General features: G+C 43.5%; 1 protein-coding gene across 10 annotated transcripts in view; it reads left to right on the top strand.

Moving 5' to 3' along the window:
• ens (MAP7 domain containing protein ensconsin) overlaps positions 1–18908 on the top strand; it is a 202334-nt gene that overhangs the window by 134952 nt on the left and 48474 nt on the right. For all 10 annotated transcript variants that reach the window (XM_071593201.1, XM_071593200.1, XM_071593196.1 and 7 more), the window contains exon 2: positions 17000–17146. In XM_071593201.1, coding sequence (XP_071449302.1) covers positions 17000–17146 — 147 coding nt within the window. The remainder of the gene's footprint in view (positions 1–16999; positions 17147–18908) is intronic.

The raw sequence follows: 18908 nt of genomic DNA, 5'->3' as shown, positions 1-18908 counted from the left end.
TTGTTAATTAATGCGAGCCTCTCTTATTGTGCGAGTAATGAAAAACTTCATGGTTTTAACTATCTACATAAAAATGGTAATAATCTGTCGTCAGCAAAGCAAATGTGTTGCGATGTCCTCGCGAATTATGTTTATCAACTCCCATCACGTTTATCTGAGAGAACCCTCGGCTTCTCTCGTGAGTTGGAGGGAAGGTGTCGGCGGCGGCACCCTTTGTTAAGTAGGGTCACCTCTGATAAACATTCTCCATTGAAATAACAGATGCGCACATCTTCAGCCACCTTCCTTGGGGGTGGGGAGTGTGTCTCGCACGGCTAACTTTGCCTCGTTGCACCGCAGAAAGGCCTCGCAACTGTAAAGCATTGCGGTTGACCGCCCCACAATTTATCCTGAATTTGAGGAGAACGGACCCAGTTTTTTTTACTGCCAGGCTTGGGCGTCTAAAAGGAAAAAGTAGGGGAGTTTTCTGATTTCGTTAGTTCTACTTGCCGCCCCGCTCTGGTTGCTTATTTTGGTCGCTACTCGCATTGTGCAGCCCAGCGTACTCCGATTATGTTCCTGAGTAATCCCATTCGTTATCTTGGAAGAGAGATTAATTCGATACAACCCGCTCTGGTTACTTACACGTTGGTTAATTAATTGAACTAGTGGTTTTTTAAATGTATGTATCTACCTCTTAGTGATTTTTATTTTCCTCTGAAGCAAATGCCTGCTGTGAATTTTTTGTTTTTGCATTTGTAAATTTTAATTCCAGGAAATCCATATTGTTTAATCCCATGTAATATATTGATGGCATGATAATAAAATAACTACAATGCGTGTTACGATGGGTTACAAAATGATCATTCATTCTGGCAATAGAAATATACTTAATTCATATGTTTTCTTTAGCTTTGCATGTTTAATATTTATTATTCATATGGTATATCTCATCCAGTGGCCTTGTTTTCCCTGAAAACAATATTTTGAAATGGATTGTGCATTTAACTTTTCAAAATCATAACCATTATCTTTACGTGCTGCGAAAAATTACGGAATCCTAAATGGTGTTTGGTTAAATGGCCCCGCATTGAACAGCTCCTTGTCGTGGATTTCTATTGCCAGTGACGAAGTTTCCCTCGAGGAGAAGTACCAATTAAAAAAAATGGGAGCGCTGTCGAGGCGTGTAAGTTTTCCCAGCGCCCCCCCCCCTCCCCCTTGTTTGCCTGGAATTCCATGCGAGCGGTACCGTGGCAATTCCTTCCCCACGAAATCGTCTCCTGAAACCTCGGCATCCGCCTATCCCACCATGTAAATTAGCCGTCTCGGGTCGTCCCGTGATCGTTAATAAGGTGATAGGTAGTTATGATATTTTTTTATCTCTTGAACCTTGTCGCCAATTGGGGCGTGCACTCGCGTGACGATAAAGAGGAGGGAGGAATATGCTTAATCGTTTCGGTATGATGTTCCGCACAAAGGAGGCGCTGGAGCGTTGAATGGCGATTTGACGAGGTGACTCATCATACTGTTGCCGCTTTTATTCATCTTGTCCGTAAAGTAAGCTATCTCACGCATCAAGTGTGTTCGGTGGACATCTTGCTCCCATTCCTCGGGATCATCTCGTTTGATGTGTGCAATACGGCCTCGCCTAAGATGGCATTTCTTATCGAAGTTTGTGTTTGGGAAACAAAATCAGTGCCTACATGAAAAGATTTTTCAATTAGCAATTTTTTTCACCTTTTCGTAAGTAGATGTACTTTAAGGTTACCTTTTGCTTACAAAACTTAAGTATTCACTGCTTTTCTCTGACTTCTGTAGTCATGCTACTATTTATCACCTTATAGGACGTTGGTATTTTAATATGTGGTACTTTTCATTGGTATAAACGATACGTTTCGCGAGCTGTAAAAAGTTTTGTATATTAATTGTTACGCGGTAAGTGAATCAAGAGATGCACGCATACCTTTGATTTTCTGATAAGTCGGGAACTAAAAAAAAATGGATGATCGCGAAAATCTAATCATTATTTATTTTTGACTATAAGCGATTTTAGCTTCGTGGGCAGTACTCTTTCTCAGTGTGTAAGGCCTCAGGTATTCATTAGGCATCAAACTTTCAATGTTTTCATGTCCTATTCGAAGCTCTCCGCAATGTTTAAAGCTGCCGCAACGAAATACTTACTCAAAGCATCTGCCAGATCTGGAAATAATGGAATTTATTCCTGTAAAATTTAAGGTATAGGAGATTTTTTTACCTAATGAAAGTCAATAGTAAAATCATCATTTAATTTTTTGCTGTCGAATTAATTGTACCCAGCTTTGATTAAAATTTTAAAAAATTGCTCTTATTTAATTTGTTTGGAGAATTATAATTAATATCCAGTCTGTGTTGATTACTCATCTGCTGGCTTGACTAACCAGTCAAAGTAAGAACAAAATAACATAGATAAAAATTATATTCTCTTGAAGGTCATATGTGATCATCCTGCAAAGTTTTACAGCAAACTAGAGGCTAATTTACTTATTTCATCATTTTTGTTCAGCTTGAATATTGGGTCAAAGACAAATTAGAATGCCTTTGCCAGACGGGAGTATGGTAATGAGAAGGAAAAGAACGGACGTAAAAGTTCATTGCTCTGTTCACGTGGTTTTTATTGAGATGACTAAATAACTTTAAAATAATAAACAATCACAGTAATATACTCCCTTCCACGACATGAAGTGCAGAAGTTAAGTACAAACGAGTGAAATTCCAACAGAGTTAATTAAGATGAAGGGAAGCAATGTACTGATCCGTTGAATGAAGAGGTTTCCTCGATCGAATATGCTGCCATGTATCATAATATTTCGACGTCGGACATTATGATAGTCCCAAAAAGCAGTGTAAATTTTGTTTTATTCTCTCCCTCCGTCTATCAGTTGACAATTTTCCCTTTTCTCTTACCAGAAAGATTTTAGCGCGGTGACCGTTGATAAAAATCTCAGCACTCGCTCGTTTCCCCCGAAAAGAATTTCAGGGGCGTGTGGAACGAAATGGAAAACGGGAGCGAATTCATTCTTTCAGTTTCGTAGCGGTAATGCGCAGCGTTTGTATTTCCCACATTTGGAGCGAGGGCTTTGCCAAAAGACAAACAGCCGAGGGTGTTCGAATGTGCGACCATCCATAAAAAAGGGTATTGGGAACCCGAATGAGGCGTGTGTTTACCGAGTGGATGGAGTGGGTTTGATTTACGGGTCGAGGCCCAGCTTGAAAATGTACAGACGTGGAATTCAATTTTGGGAAGTGGCTCATCTGGGTCTTAAATGCTGTTTCATGTACTCGTTTAAATATTTCGTTCTGCTTTATGCACTGTGCGACACGCGAGTTGGCAAGCGGCGTTGTGAGGGCTGCCGTTATGCTATGGTAAGCCTCTAGTGGAGTTAATTTATTTTGTAGTATTCAACATTCTGTGGCAGAAGACATGAAGACTTTGTGGAACTTAGTGTGCCAGCTGCTCTTCTAATATAAATAAATATAAATATATATATACATATATATACACATATATATGTGTGTATATATATATATGTATATATGTATGTACGTATGTATGACTTAGGGTATTGGCGTAGACAATCCCGCAGATGTTTCATGTTGTTAGTTGAGCTCACGTCTCGGCCATCATGGCGCCCTTGACTCTCACGATGAAGTTGATTTATCATATTTGTGCCGCGATTATTTTTCTGGCATTCATTGGTTGACATACGTCTCACAATCATACCTTTTCCCAATCATCCCCAAAAAAAATCAAATATGTATGCCAGTTTCCTTTAAAATAATCCTATGTACTTTTCCTCGGATGTACGAGTGCATAATTCCAAATGACACCTTAATAGGCTAAAAGCGATTATCAGTTTCTTTCGGTGAGTTTGGAAAAATGCGGCGACCTTGAGTTTATTAGACATCTTCCACTTTCACGTTTTAACGCCTGCTATTTCAAATATTGATCGTTGTTAATAATTTGGTGCACTTTTAGTGCGTAATAAACTTTTCCATACCAATTATTTAATGCCTAGCATTATTACCTACCTAGTATTTTTTTAATCTGTTAGAATGTCTGAGTAATTGTATCTTAATAATTTTTTACCGCTCGATAGCAAGGTGACTTTAAAGTATGGAAAAAATAGGAATATATAATATATTTTCCCGTGTCCCATCTCATATAACCTAGTTGCACTTTCCGCTGTGTATGAATAGATCCAGTGTGTGCAGTTGCTACCACAATCAATAACTGCGGTAGACCCATTACGGTAACCAGCACCTTGCGTGAAAGGTTTCCCTAGTCTTTCGCGGCGTCTTAGTAGGCGCCGCATTTGAGCACCGATAACCTATTGCTATGAGAAAGACCGACATTTGGCCTGAGGTACGTGCGTGTAGGCCGCAGGAGAGCGTATCTCTTAAGCTTGCTGAAACCATGTTTATCACTCAAATTTACAATTATTATATCGCGATGAGTATGGCGTTTTCCAGTGGCAGAAAGTGGGCTCCTAGAAAAAGAGAAATTCATGTGTCAAGTTTATGCTTGCTGAAGTAATATGCTCCATGAATTAGCTCTCCCAAGAAAAATAACATAATATAGATAACAATTTCAGCTTAACGCTATTACTTATTGTACTTGGTGTGCTGCTCAGTATTTCGGAAAATGGCACATTATTGTTTTTCTGTTGACATGTGACCTTGAAGATTGGGTTAGTATTTAAAAATTCTCTCACCAGTTTAGCTACATAGAAAGACAAATGCCGCGAAACTGCAGGTAACACTTTGTATTGAGTTAGCCATTCTCTTATTAGTTGAGAAAACTTAAAAAAAAGGCTGACTCCAAGGTGAATCTCAATGATTTTTCCCTTTCATGGTCTTCACAGTGATTGGACATCTTTCTATGGTGGATAAAAATGTTGCCCATACTCTGCCCTTCGATGTGAAGTATTGGGGTATTCCTTTCAAAGTGGCACTTGTTTCGGGAAATAATACCGCATTACTCGTATACACATGATCGAAGGCTTCTCGCGTGGGTCCGAGCAATTACTCGTCTCTCTGTGATGCCGTGGCTCTCCTGTGTCCGGATTAAATGCCCGCAGCCCCTCCCGTTTCCTTTCCCCTATTGTGACATGCCCTCCCCGCCGTTTCCTTTGTGCTAGCCTTTAAGCCGTCCCGCCTCCTCCCCAGCCATCGCCAACCCCCCTCCGTCCCGTGCACGATCCTTGACTCCTCATCGACTTCCTCCCGTGTCCGCCCTCCCCGTGGCGCCCATGCCACTCTCTTCCAGTTCCTCTTGGTGTAGGCGTCACCCCTCGCTCTCCCAACCTTTGGCTCTGCGAGTTTCCTTTCCTTCCCTAAGAACTTCCTCTCGACCTTTTCCGCATTCGTTCTTTCGCCCTCTCAGTACGAATCCCTCATTCCGATTCAAAGAGGCATTTGGAATATAATTCGTTTATAGAGCTCAATAGGAGTGTGTTACAAATCAAAGGACTAATTTTTAATGGTGATTGATGGCGCTAGTTTTTTTTGGTGCAATCAGCTGAAATTTGGAGCACCGTTGGATTAGATAAATGGACGTGTGACTTACCTGTAATATCATTGACTTACCAAAACATATCTCTTCCCGAAGTTGGTCAGTACGATTAATTGTGGATACCCAATGCTTGTACTGTAATCTTCAGCTCATAAACCTTCATCGCCAAACTGTGAAACTCTGACAACCTTTTACTTTTAAAAAATTGCATTTCCTTTTTATTTGTATTTGTTTTAGTCGGTTTGAATCATGTAAGTGCGCGACGTTTGTCATCAAGCCCCTCTACCTGTCATCTCTGGTTCCGATTAGTTTTTATTTTAGGATAAGGGGAGCATGGTTTCTCCCGTAATTATTTCTTCCTTTTTAAATTAAGGCTGAAAATCACATATTTGGCGCGGGCATTCTCTACTATTCTCTTCACAGCTAGTCGCAAAATTACCATGCTCATCCGTTTCCCCCTTCCTCCACTATCCCTGGCTTTGACGCCACGTGTGAGATGGTCTTCCCCTTGGCCCTTTCTTGTGTCCATCCCTGCCCCACCCCCACGAACTCCCATTCCTCCTGAGCCTCGCGCGCAGCCATATCTCTCTTTCTTTCATCTTCATCCCTTCGGTATCCTCCTCTCCCCTCCACCTATTCCCGAAGGAATCTTTCTCTGTCCTTCCCATTCCTTCCCTCCCTCATCCTCTCGCCCCTGCAAAGGAAAAGAAACTCGAAGAATAGTAGCGTTGGCAGTCCGCCCTACAAGGTTAATCCTTGGGCGGCTGAGATAATTTTCCTTCCACATTCGGCCACGTCACCGAAGCGAAACTTTTTCAGAATCATCCGATTCATTCATTTGGGTCAGTTGCCACACGTTGCCTTAATTAAGCATCACGATGTTTCTTGTTCTTTCTCAATCTTTTGCTCATTTCTACACATTGTGTGCGTTTTTTGGAAAATCTCGGCTCCTGTAATGCCCATGCTATGGTAAGTCAGGTGCCATTTTGTACAATAAAGTTAGCCTCTTCTAGCGTGACTTGAAATTTTTCACTTAACTCATTTTAGTTGTATCATAGAAGGACAATATCCCACCCCAGTGTCTTTGTCCTCGCAGTTCTCGAGGCACTCTATTTACTACTCCCCCCTTTCTGCCGATTTGCCTTTTCCCCTTGTGCCCTTTTCACCTCTCCACTCCTAGCTCTATTCCCTATGGGGCAGTTACTTCAGTCATTCCAGTAGTCTTTCCCTGCGTGTGCTTGCGTCTATCCTTCCCCCATCTCTATGCATCATCCCTTTTGTCCTGCGTCTCCTGATTTCTTTCCGTCGTTCCTCCTTGGAAGATCGCCCTCTACCTCTTTTTCGCTGGATGAGGCCTGCATTTTCCTTCCACGTATTTTTAAAGCCTTCGACATGTTCCTTCTGCCCCCCTTCCAGGCATTCCAGCACATATTTTTGGAAATGCCTTCATATAGTAGGTCTCCGTCTTCGCCGGAGGTTTTCTCGATGGCAAAAATGGATTCCGTGCCGTGTCTTACGGAACCTAATTGAAATTTGCATTTTCCGAATTTAGACTACTCTTTTTCTTTCAAACCTGATTATTTCCTATACTTGCTTCCTAAACAAAAGCGGCTGCCGTCTCACTCGTTTTAATGTTTCATGAAATATTTTTTTCCCTTTAATTCGAACTGTTTGTATTGCGCTTTTGTCCTATGGATAAAACCTCGTTGATTCAAAGAGATTCTCTACCTGTACACTTCTTTCTCTACCTCCACAAGGTGGTCAAGTATCAGTTGCTCACCTGTATCTGTAATATAGGTACTCTTATCTTGCGTACTGAATGTCAAAATGGAGGAATCTCGGAGACTTTAGAGTCGAAGTTTCCTCGATGGAAAATGTTCAGGATTTGCGCGCCATGTTAAGTGAATATTATTTCAAAAACATAAAATTTAATGGAGGAAATGGCGTTAAATTCCAGCTACCGTTTATTCAAAACATAAAATTCTAATTCTCTAAAGGCGAAACAAATAGTTTTATTAATAGCTACTAATAGTACTAGCTAATAGTATACACATCATTTTTCGCGACTGTTAACAATGGGATATCAATTTGCCATGCTGCCACATTCATCCACGTTTGTGTTTTAACACGTGATGCCTCCATTGTTTCTTCCTGAAGACGTTTCTCGTCATTACACTGAGACACACGCAGTCATTGCAAACGAGATCTTTTTCCATCTGTTTCTTACAGCGTTGTTTGTGTCCCTTCCCGTGAGTTCGTGTTTTTTGCCAACCGTAGGTAGCTGAAGTGCTTGCGGTAGTCTTTTGCATCCTTGTCTGCTTCATTGGAATGTGACAGTTTCAACTCTCATCGATTTCCCATTAGCCATTCGTCTAATACCCTTGTTGCCTCCAACAGCTGGATTAGTTGAATATCTGATAGTTTTCCTGCCCCTATTCGTATGGGATGGAATTGGATATTAAATAGTTCGGGAAAATCATTCGACTCGCGCGGCACAACGTGCGAATTTCATTCTTAGTAGTGATTGCATGCCCGTGAATAAATTAGAAGATGCCTGATTGATTTGAAGGGCAACTTCTGGACATTAAACTGATGAAATGGCCGTCTGCTCTGAGTTCATTGGAATGAGATAGTTGCAAGTCTGCGTCGACGATAGGTTTTAGTGAGACAAGCCGAGAATAATTGAGAACCTACTCTCCCTCGATTTGAAATCATAATCCAATGAGCAGAACCTAGTAAGGGAGTATATAAGTAGTTCACTTGTTCTGAATATTTTAAGCTCGTGGTTCACTTGAGTATTTTCTGTAAAGGGCAAAGTAAAACCTTATATTATCGTATTTCAGTGAGATAAGTTAGCCTCATCTCCTTTGTAGCTAATTTGCGATTTCATAGAATTATTTGATCGAAATTATTGTGAAATTGACGTCATTTAAAGAAAATATCTCCTCTTATTTCTTTCAACGTTTGATGGCTATTGCGTTTGTTGCTGAATTTCATTTAAGTTTCATGTGCTGCGTAATTTCTTCGCCCCAAGGCGTATGTCTGTTGGTGATCGAAAAATGGCCCAAACGACTTGTTTACCGTTTAGGAGCTTTTCAGATGTCGAAATATTGATGAAATCTCGAATCGGAACTCCCTTCCTTTGCCATTCATTTTCTATTTCAAGCAAGTGAAATTAAATTCTTTGGAAATCATAAAAAACGTATGGTTGGACTGTGAAAGAGTTGAGTAGTTTCCGCAGGTAAATTAATGTGACATCTCTCATCTATATGAACCTTTAGGAACAATAAATGGTTTAATGTATTTTCGTTATTAAAATACAGTTGAAATTATTTTTATGAATGGGAACATAGCAAAGAAACTGTTATTTGAGTCCGTGACGTGTGCGTGGCGTGCTGTTTCAAATAGACGCTCGAGTAAATTATAAAGAATTTGCTACGGCCTTACCATTTCGTGAATCTCCACGTCACGTAGTGCGTTGCTTCGTGAGAGCAAGTACATATGTACGCGACAGGCAGCGTATCGATCCCGTGGTGACGCGGGTGTTCGAGCATATCTGTTTGCCCTTTACTTGTTGGACGCACCTCCGCATTGATTTAAAAATACTTTAAATCGCCGTCGAGTTAAGACTGCATTTGGAATCGATCCTCGCCTTTAAAGACACGGGGTGCCCGAATGAAGGAGTGAGCCTCGGGGTGCATCATCGTCGCCTTTCACAGTTGCCAAGTTCGTCCACTCGGTAAGCACGTCACGGTTAATAGCGGAGCTTAAGGCCTTTTGCACCTGGAATTTTAGTGTCCACTTCTGTGCCCTTATTTCATGACCCCCTTGTTCGTCGCTTCTGGGCGGCTAATTTTAGCAGATGCCATTTTATGCGACTCTCTTAATAACCCGATGGCGATGCAGTATCAGATATTCCGGACCTCCGCCTGAACATTCTATACCATCACTCAGTGAATGCTCACGTGGCCGAATGCCGTCGACATTTGTCTGATTCAGACACAATATCGCGCAGCGAGGGATCCCTTTAGTTTTCTCTTCTACTCGAGCACGACCATCAGTATAACCACGCACCGCGCTATATAGGGATTTTAGGATCGATGATTCGACTGGAATATTTTCGGATATCGTTCGCTTGAGTTTTTTTTTTGGTCGTAGAAGTAATTTCTTAGTAATGGTGCGTCTCATCCTGCGTTCCCTTTTTAAGACCCCATCTCGCTTCTCCCACTCCATCCGCCGTCCCTCCCGTCCGTTTCTTTATTCTGCATCACTCCACCCCCTCCCTCTTCCCACCCATTTTCTTTGCCTTTTGCACCATTCCACCCTCTCCTCCACTCGTCGCTCTCTTCTCGCCCTTTTCGTCCCATCTCCCGAATCACCACCCTCCCACTCCCCGCGCGTCCTTGCCTCTCTTCCTCGCAACTCGTCCCTCATTTGTTCCATTTTTTCCCTCGTCCCTCCACCCTCGCCAATCTACCCCCGCCCGTCGTCGTCTTTGGCCATACCCATCTTTTTTTTTTCTTTCTGCTCCTCTCACTTGGTCCCCTCACGGCCCTATTATCCTCCTTGACCTCCCAAATTCCTCCCCGCTCAAGGATCCATTCCCAACTCCGCCCGTTCAACTAGATCGCTTCACCCGCACCCCCCCTTAGTAAAGGACCCCCGTCATCCTGCCCGTATTTGCTTTCCCAGCACCCCTCTATATCTCTCTCTCTTGTGCATTATCACGTATTTAAAAATGCGTTTTTCAATGGAGTTCTTATTAGCTGTGCAAATCGGTCCTTTCTCATATCAATTCTACCTCCCCCCCTTCGCTTCCATCTCCCTGCTTCACACATTGAATCTTCTCGCCCCTTCCAAGTGGATGTACGTTTACCCACGGCCTGTTTCATTTTCTTTATTTATCTTCCTCCTCGCCTCCTGCCAAACCCTCCCGTCCCTTTCCTCCCTTCTCCATGTGCCTAGTTTGCCCTAAGCAGAGGGAGGTCGGTCGGGGAATATTTGAGAAATAGTTTGCTCGTCCTGCTGCGGAACAGGTTAAAGCAGTAGAACATCGTTGTCCTCCAGTCTACTTTCCAGTGGTAGAGATGGGAGAACGGAAAGGATAGTTTCTCAACTCTGGTGGTTGGGAGATATCGGAGGAAGTTCGCACATGTGTATTCTCTTGTTGTGGTCTGTGCTTTGGGAGTCGTGGGAAGTAGTTTTGCCCGTAGAGGTTTCTATTTTTGAGGGTAATTTACTATTTGTCTTTAAATTTTCAACGAACGTCCATTTTCCGACTTGCACCTTTGAAAATACCGAAACATATCGCTATAGTGTCTTCTGAATACTGAGACTCAGGTGGGCTTGAAGTTCATGATGCCTTCAATCAAATACATTTCTTTCTCATTTACGGGAGTAGAAAGTAGAATATTTCGACCGGAAACATTGGTAATCCAATTGTTTTTATGCGAGATTGGAATGATATACGGACTAATTGTTTTTATTTGGGATAACTCGGGATGGTGTGACGTGGAATGTGGCACTCAAATAATTTTTTAGGTCTAATTTCGATTAAATTTTGGCACATTATTATCCAGAACTTCAAGTGTATTATGTAATTTGTATTTTTTTGTCTCATGCTGAGGTCTCATAAGTAATTTTGACCCTCGAACTCTTCCCTGACCGTGGGGAAAAACCGTTAATTTTGAAAAAATTATTTGTGTAGTTTTCGGAACTTTTCATGGTAGTATGGAACATGCGTTTCACTTCCCTATTTCGTCTTTTTTTATGATGCCGTCTCCTCCTGTCATCTCATTTATTTATGCACGCGATTTAAGGATTGCGTCCTCCCCTTAAGCCCTCGGGACATTTTTGGAGAATTTAATGTGGGCGCAGATCTCTTGCTCTCCCCCTCGTGCAAGCTCTTGCCTTTCACCCACCCCCCTTTTCCCCCGCCCGCGGCCCCAATGTAGTGGTCCTCTCGCTACTCTCACTCCCTCCCCCAACCTCACACCAGCATACATCTACACCTTCCCTTGTATGGTCCTCCCTCGTCCCAACCTTCAACCCCGCTCCCTCCCCCTCTCGCTTCCCACCCTGGCGCGCGGCCCCTGCCACCTTTCTCCCGACCCAACCCTACCCTTTCCCCCCACACCCTCCTTCAATCCCAGCAGTACGATATCAACCCCTACCCTCATTCCTTTTTGCAGACCTCCCTCTTCTGCTCCACGGCTCCCTCTTCGCCTCCCTCCCCTCCAACTCTCTCACCCTCTTTCTCCCGCTCTCTCTCTGTCCCCTCCCTCCCTGTCCCCTCCCCCTTGCCCCCTCCTCCCATGGGATTCCCTCCCCTCCCGCCATCTCTGTCGGAGGGAGCTCCCTCTCAACTCCCGCCATGATGTTCTCGGAGCTCTGCCGTGAAGCTTTGGTGCGCGGCTGCCGGGAGCGAAGCCGGGTCCACCAGGGGCATGGCCCCGAAGGTATTTTGCCTTGGCCCCTGGAAAAACCCTCGTCGACCCCTTCCAGCAGATACCCTTCTGAGGTGCTCTAGCTCCCCCCTCTCATTGCGAGGCAACTCGCCCGTCGGTGTCATTTCCTTCGGCGGGATCCAGGTGGTCTCCGTCACCGCCGCGAAAGATCCCGCTTCCTCGGTGACTGTGCGGTGTGCACGGTGCTTCATTTCGGTGTTCTCTGGTGGTTGTCGTGGGTGTCGATTCCTATCCCCGACCAGCGGGGTTGTCACGTGTGTGGTGCGACGTTTTTCGCTTCCGAAGGCCGCCGACCTCGGGACCCGCTTGCGTTTGCACGACCGTTTTGTTTTTCCCGCACATCAGCGCGCCCCGGCCGTGTCCCCCGTCGGAAGGACCTCCGGGGGTCGACCCCACGGTCCTTCGACGAATCATCTGGTCAGCATGGGAGTCGAAGATTTTTTCCACGCCGTCGGAGGGAAATTGACCCATTGGAGCGGTCGTCGTTGCGTAATTTGTGCCACTCGTGAAAGTTTTCTCCCCCTACCACTTCCCGTGCTCGTGTTTGCGTGCGAGAGGTTAGCCGTCGTTCTCGTGTATCCGTGGTCCCATTTGTCTCATCTGTTGTTTGCCATCTTTTCATGCCCCATCTTTTGCCCAAACTATGATCACGCATCGCAGTATGGATTTGCCGTTCATTATCTTTCCCTTGAGGAGTTGGTCGGATCGTTTTTGCCGCTAGCACAATTAGCGGCATGTGGCAAATCTGGAAGGCGAACTCGAAGGCGAGAGCTAAATGTGCTGGTGAAATCAACTCTTATTCCCACGAAATACTCTACCGACTGCATTTAAAACGTATAAAACCTGCGGAATAGATTATAATATTTACATGATTTTTCACCATTTTCTCGACTCCCATTATGGCGCCGGAATTCATTACCCAGAATATGACTCGAGACGTGCTATTGCGGGGTATGATTGTTCCCCGTAATAGCCAATACCAGTGCCAGGATTTCCGAGTCTGGGGAGCAAAATTTGGCCCCCGTGGTGAAAGCAAAATTTATTCCTAGGGTTTGGGGAGCCAGTGCCAAAACTGCGTCAATGAAAAGCTTTTGAGGAAATGGAAGGTTACGATGGATGCACAAGGAAGGTGAGGGTACACTCAAGTAGGTTTACAATACGCGGAAAATATCTAAAATGTCGGGTATCCCCTGCAATGAGTTTCGAGCAAGAAGGCTGGACTGTTTTCGTTCGATGAGTGTTGGGAAGGTGATTCACGAAGGTCGCCGGTTTAACTAACTCCCGGAGAAGGTTGTCGTGGTTGTGGCTCATTACCCCTCCCAGGCGTGTTCGCGGCCTGAAATGGGTGAAAAGTCGATAATTCTAAAACTGCTGCGATGCTATGATCTGTATGAATCCCGATGATTTATTTCCCCTTGAAATAGAAGCGCCAAGTTGAATTTTTTAATGGTAAATTTGAGTTTCATTTGCCCCTATATACATATTCTGTATTTATACGGGGCCGTTTACGCCGTATGTTCAAAAGTTGTCGGGTCCCAATTACCAGCTTCTTACCCCTGAGATCTGGGCTCAAATCGTGAAGGAGGCAGATATTTGTTATTCCGGTTTCATCTAGGTGCCATGGGTAAGGAAGAAGAGCTCTTCGAAGCACAGTACTCCTTTCGTCAGGTGGAACGTCCAGTGGTAACTTTCGTCAGGAGTTGGTGAATACTGACGCCAGGTTTCTCTCCACTCTACCTCCGCCCCGGAAAACCCAATACCAGCAAATGGTCCAACCACCCCTAATCGTGAAAATGACTTCACTCTGCTCCCCCATCCTCCCCGTAAATGTTACGTCATCAGTCTCATAGGAAGCTGAGGTTGCCCGTGCTAATTTTCTTGCCGTCCTACCGGGACGACTACTCGAGGAAGGATTCCCCCATCCCCTTGGCACGTAGTAGAAGGGATCCTAATATTCTGTCGTTAAATACACACTAGGGACGCGGGGGAAATTGTTTACTGAGGAGCTGACCAATACCGTGGTGACGTGAAGCCCAAAATCTCATCGGGGTGTATTCAGTAAACATTTGCGTGTCACGCGCGTGGCTGTTCCGCCTCCATACTCGAACCACGTCGCCCCGAAGAACCCCTTCAGCCTTTCCGCACCAACTCCTCCCCATCCGCACCAACTCCTCCCCATCCGCACTGACACTTCTTCGGGATTCCCCCTTATCCTACTTCCCTCCCTCCCTTACCGAGCCCCGCCAACCACCCCTACCCAATCGCTTTACCCTCCTCGTTCCTTCCCCCAGACGACTCGCCGCCCGTCTCACGGATCCGCCCGCCAGATGCGTTCCCGTTTCCCCCCGGTGCGTGTGCTTTTGCGAGTGGTCACGTGCCATCTCGGGTGTTTTTAAATTATTTTTTTCAATTTCCCATTCGAGGGCTCCCGAAACAGGAGTGGTGCGGGGAGAGTGGCGGTTTCGAGTGCGTCTCCCGTCGGGAAGGTGACGGCGTTCTTTCGTTTTCTTTCATTCCGTCCCCGTCACGCCCCAGGCGTCGTGACTCGAGGGTCGCGCCCCAGCTCGAGTGGACGCTTTCGGGGTGGGTCTCCTGGGTTACCCTGCCGCCGCGACTCGTGTGTGACCTTTTTTGCCAGTCCCGCTTTCTCTAACTCACGATCGCCTTCGCTCCACCACCTCTCTAACCTCCGCACACGGGAGGGCCATCGCCACCTGGTGCACCAGTGATCGAGGTGCGGACAGCCCGGTGCAGGTGCGTCGGGCTCCCGGGGAAACCGCCCAGGGTGTCGTCCCTTGACCTAGAGAAGGGGTAGACCGCGAGGGCACCGCTCGATCTTTTAAAGGGGAAGACGCACTGCACTGCGTAGCAGGCGTAGTTCTGAACATATGATTTTGCAAGGGGGCGTGTTTGGCTGCCGCTCTTAAACTCCTCGGTCATCCCTGTGCGTAAGGCTGCTGCCTTCCCCTGTAATTTTGGCCTCCTCTTTTACTCCCAACTCCCAAATCTGTTCCCTCCGTATAGTGGAAAGATCCACCTGTTCTTGTGTGCAGGCCGCGATTTGAATTTTGTGAATAGCGTTGCTTGGGGAAGCGGAAAACATGTGAGGCAAGGGTGTTTCCTTGCCGGAGAGCAGGTTCACTTTCTGTATCAAGTTGTTTTTTTATCAGTCGTTTCGCGAGGACATGATGTCGTTGGCTTATGGTGTCATTCGTGAATATGTTCGCCAATCGTCGGAGGACCGTTGGGAGCGGAGTGTGTACGAATATGGCCACTAAAATCTTGGTCAGAACATTTTCGGGCTGGTTTTGTGTCAAGGATGGCGTGTCACGTCAAAAGCTCGCCGATTATGACTCACCGTAAACGCTCGGAATCGGGCTTGTACATTATAACAAATCTCGTCGAAAATCAAAATCACGTCGAAATTGAGCGGTACGGAGTGAAATATTTAGTCTTAAAACGAAGCATGCAAAACGCATCACTGTGCTTACAAGTCTCTCATTACTCTATTTAATGGGCGTAGTAAATTTACTAATGCAGCAGTAGTAAATTTAGAAAATAAATGAAGCGGCTGTGGAGAAGTGAAGTAAGAGTTGAAATCTGTAATGCTTAATTGTTAGCTCCTCCAGTCATTGGTATTCCCCGTCACTGAAGAATATTTCGACTAATGTTGTTATTTTTTCTTGGCACTTGCTCATGGAAAAAATAAAATAGACACATTCTCGGTAAGTCGCATAGATCCTTACCTTTCCTGCACTTTTTCGATTCGGAGGTCATCTCTCTCATGCCCTTCCCATCAAAATATTCACAAAATAGAATTTTTTATGCGCTCCGAGAAAAAATTGAATCTTTGAAAGTGGGCACACTATTTCGTGTCATTTGAAGTGTGTTCATTTCACCTTTCTGAAATTAGAAATTAGTTCCTTGTTTCTACATTTTGCGTGTACATCTTTGCCACTACTGATTTTCTGCGTTCGAAATGTCGATTTTCTCTATAATTTCAGCAATGTCTTCCCGGCCATATGCGCCACGGCGGTTTCCTGATTGTTTGAATTCCTTTTTATGTCTCATAAATGATTATCTCTAGTCTTGCTAGTGCACTCGGTAACTTTACATAAGGCGCGTCACTTAAATTTCCACCGTGGATGAATTGCTCAAAGAGAGAATTGCTCTCTTGGATCTACGTTTTTGAGTGTCCATCCCCCAAACCGCCGTGGTCGAGGATGGGGAGAGGAAGTAATCCCGAGTTTATGGAGAGCTCGGTGGTCGCAAGGGCGGCCGATCAGCTGTTCTCATTTCTCCCGCCTTCAAGGCTACACGAGGCCTGCCCTCTTTCTTGCACCCCTCTCGCTGTTAGGAGTTGAAAGGAGTGGCCGCCGGCGTACAAGTATTGACGTACTCCGTCTTGCCTGCAGCCGAAGTTAGATCCTAGGGAAACTACGTCTTCGGATTCTATATTCATTCGCACACTTACCCGGTGGAGTTTTATTACGGCGGTGACCCTTTGTGGAATTCCGTCCGTTATAATAAAATTTTCGAACCTTTCAGCTCCCGTTTTTTGCTGAAATACTTTCACCCCGGGAATTGATAAAAATGTTGGCCTATCTTGTCCCTCGTATCGCTGGTAAACTTATCCGTGTAGGCATTTATTAGTTTCATAACTTTTTTAATTAATGAAAAGAAATCTTTTGCTCTTCATGCCACTGGAATGAATTCCTCTGACACATCGTATTTCCAGCAAATATAATCGGCAATTTTTAAGGAGTGCATGTGGGCGTAAAAATAGAGCGTTGATTTTTTGCTGCTTTGAACCAATTTAAGCACTTTTGTGTATATCACTTTGTTTCAATAGCGTTTGTGTAACTTTAAGCTATCAATCTTCAGCAATATATTTTGTTTATCCACTTGAAAGGTATTTTAGTTATTCTAACAAAATTTTCAGGTAATTGCAGTGGCATAAATAATTGATTTTAATGTTGCCTTTTTCTTTTTGTTGTGGCAGCTGGTGTGGTTCCAGTGGATAGTGGTGCCCCCCAGCCTCCCGCACGTCAGCACCAAACCCAGGGGTCTCCACCTGCCACCGCTCCTCTGAAATCCCCCACCACAGTCACCACTCCACCAGGTTCAAGACCCACATCACATAAAGGAGGTGGGTTTGTGCTTAAGCATTTGTACTTGAATCAATTCATATGATTTTATCGTTACGATATTCTTACAATTCTTGAAGTTGTAGACTAAGAGAGTCGACCAAGATTAAAAAAAAATTTGATATGTTGAAAGAAAGCAAAATTTTTTAAGGACTTCTGTTTGGAAATACTAGTGAGCTCAGGATTTTGCTGAATTGAGGCCGTTTTAATTCTCTTTGTCTTTTTCATCAAAGGATGTTTTCAGGTGTTACTTAGTGGAAAACCTTATGACTGAGGTGAAAATCACGATGTATCTTTCCATTAATTTTATTTGGTACGACTAGTTTTGATGTATCAGCATCATTGTCAGGCGACCTGATAATCATGCTGATGCATCAAAACTAGTCGTACCAAGTAAAAATTGGCAGAAAGATGCATAGTGTTTTTTGGTTTGGTGATAAAGGATTATGTATTCTAATTATAATATATTATACCAGCTGAAATGGTATTAGACAGAATAGGGCATACTTTGTATTTTACCGTCATTAATTATTCTTTGAAACTTTTGAATTTTAAGCACCATTATGTGAGCGTTTACTTTGAAAAAATCACTTGGATATATTGAAATGAAAATTTTTATCCCTCCAATTTATTCTATTGTTTCAGGCTTCACTTCAGGCTTCCCTCCAATTTGTTCATTTGATCAAACTGAATTATTCACACCATGACCAAACTAAGAAAGAGTACACTTCTTTCTGGTTAAATCCATTCCAGTTTATGCATTTTCTATTTGGATGACTACCTATGGGCTGTTGTTGTATTTCTCATAGTTTTAATTTATATCTTTCAGTAATGCCTGTATAAAGTCATAACTTCCTCCTTAATGATTCATTTATAAATTTTTAAGCTCATTTAATGGCTCTTGCATTCCCTTCCTTGTAAAATATTTTCTAACAATACTCTGAATGCATTTAATTTTCATTTGACATCAATTGTTTGAAACCAATTACTTATTTTTAATAAAGCTTAGGCTGTGTTATATCAACACATTCTCAAAAATGCTCAATTTTATTCGGCTCATTCAGGAGGCTCCTAAAATTATATTTAACAGTAAAATTAGAAAGGAAATAAGTAAGAAGTTAGTTTATCCTTGGGAACAGCTGTCACATAAACAGAGATTTCAATATGAGCTTAGTTTGGATGGGAGATACTTCTAAAAGTAATTTTTAAGGGCAGGGTTAGAGAATGTAATGAACCGATTGAAAACAATCTTCAATAAAATGATACTCAGGCGAATCTAGCTTGGGAATGTGTAACATTAGATCTTGGGTCAGCTTTGGCTTCAACCATTTTTGATGATGGATTTCATTTTGCAATGCAACAAAATTTATGGTGCAGCATGTGTGTCAAATTTGCACTTTTACGCAAATAAATTTACTTCATAATGTCAAATCGAATATTAATAGCATAGAAATGTATTCTCAACCTATGCTATGATATGTGCTTCTGTCTCAGCTCAGAGGAGGCAAATTTTAAGTCAATAGCAACTGTAGCTGATGCCACAAAAAAATTAGTATATAAGAAATGAAAGTGTGATCTGTGATAATGGTGCTTGATGATAGGGAGTAGATTATAAAATCACACTGTTTGTAAAGGAAGTGGAATAAATTATTGTAGAAATAATGGTAATGGATTGGATTATTGAGACAGGCAGCTATTCCAGGACTATTTCTAGTTTTAATAATTCAAGTGGGATGCATTTTTTGTAACATTTCTTTGTATTAA

This window comes from Hetaerina americana, unplaced genomic scaffold (genome assembly GCF_022747635.1).
Source record: "Hetaerina americana unplaced genomic scaffold, ioHetAmer1.1.p SCAF_53, whole genome shotgun sequence".
Classification (NCBI taxonomy): domain Eukaryota; kingdom Metazoa; phylum Arthropoda; class Insecta; order Odonata; family Calopterygidae; genus Hetaerina; species Hetaerina americana.
This window is presented reverse-complemented; position numbering and strand designations above follow the sequence as displayed.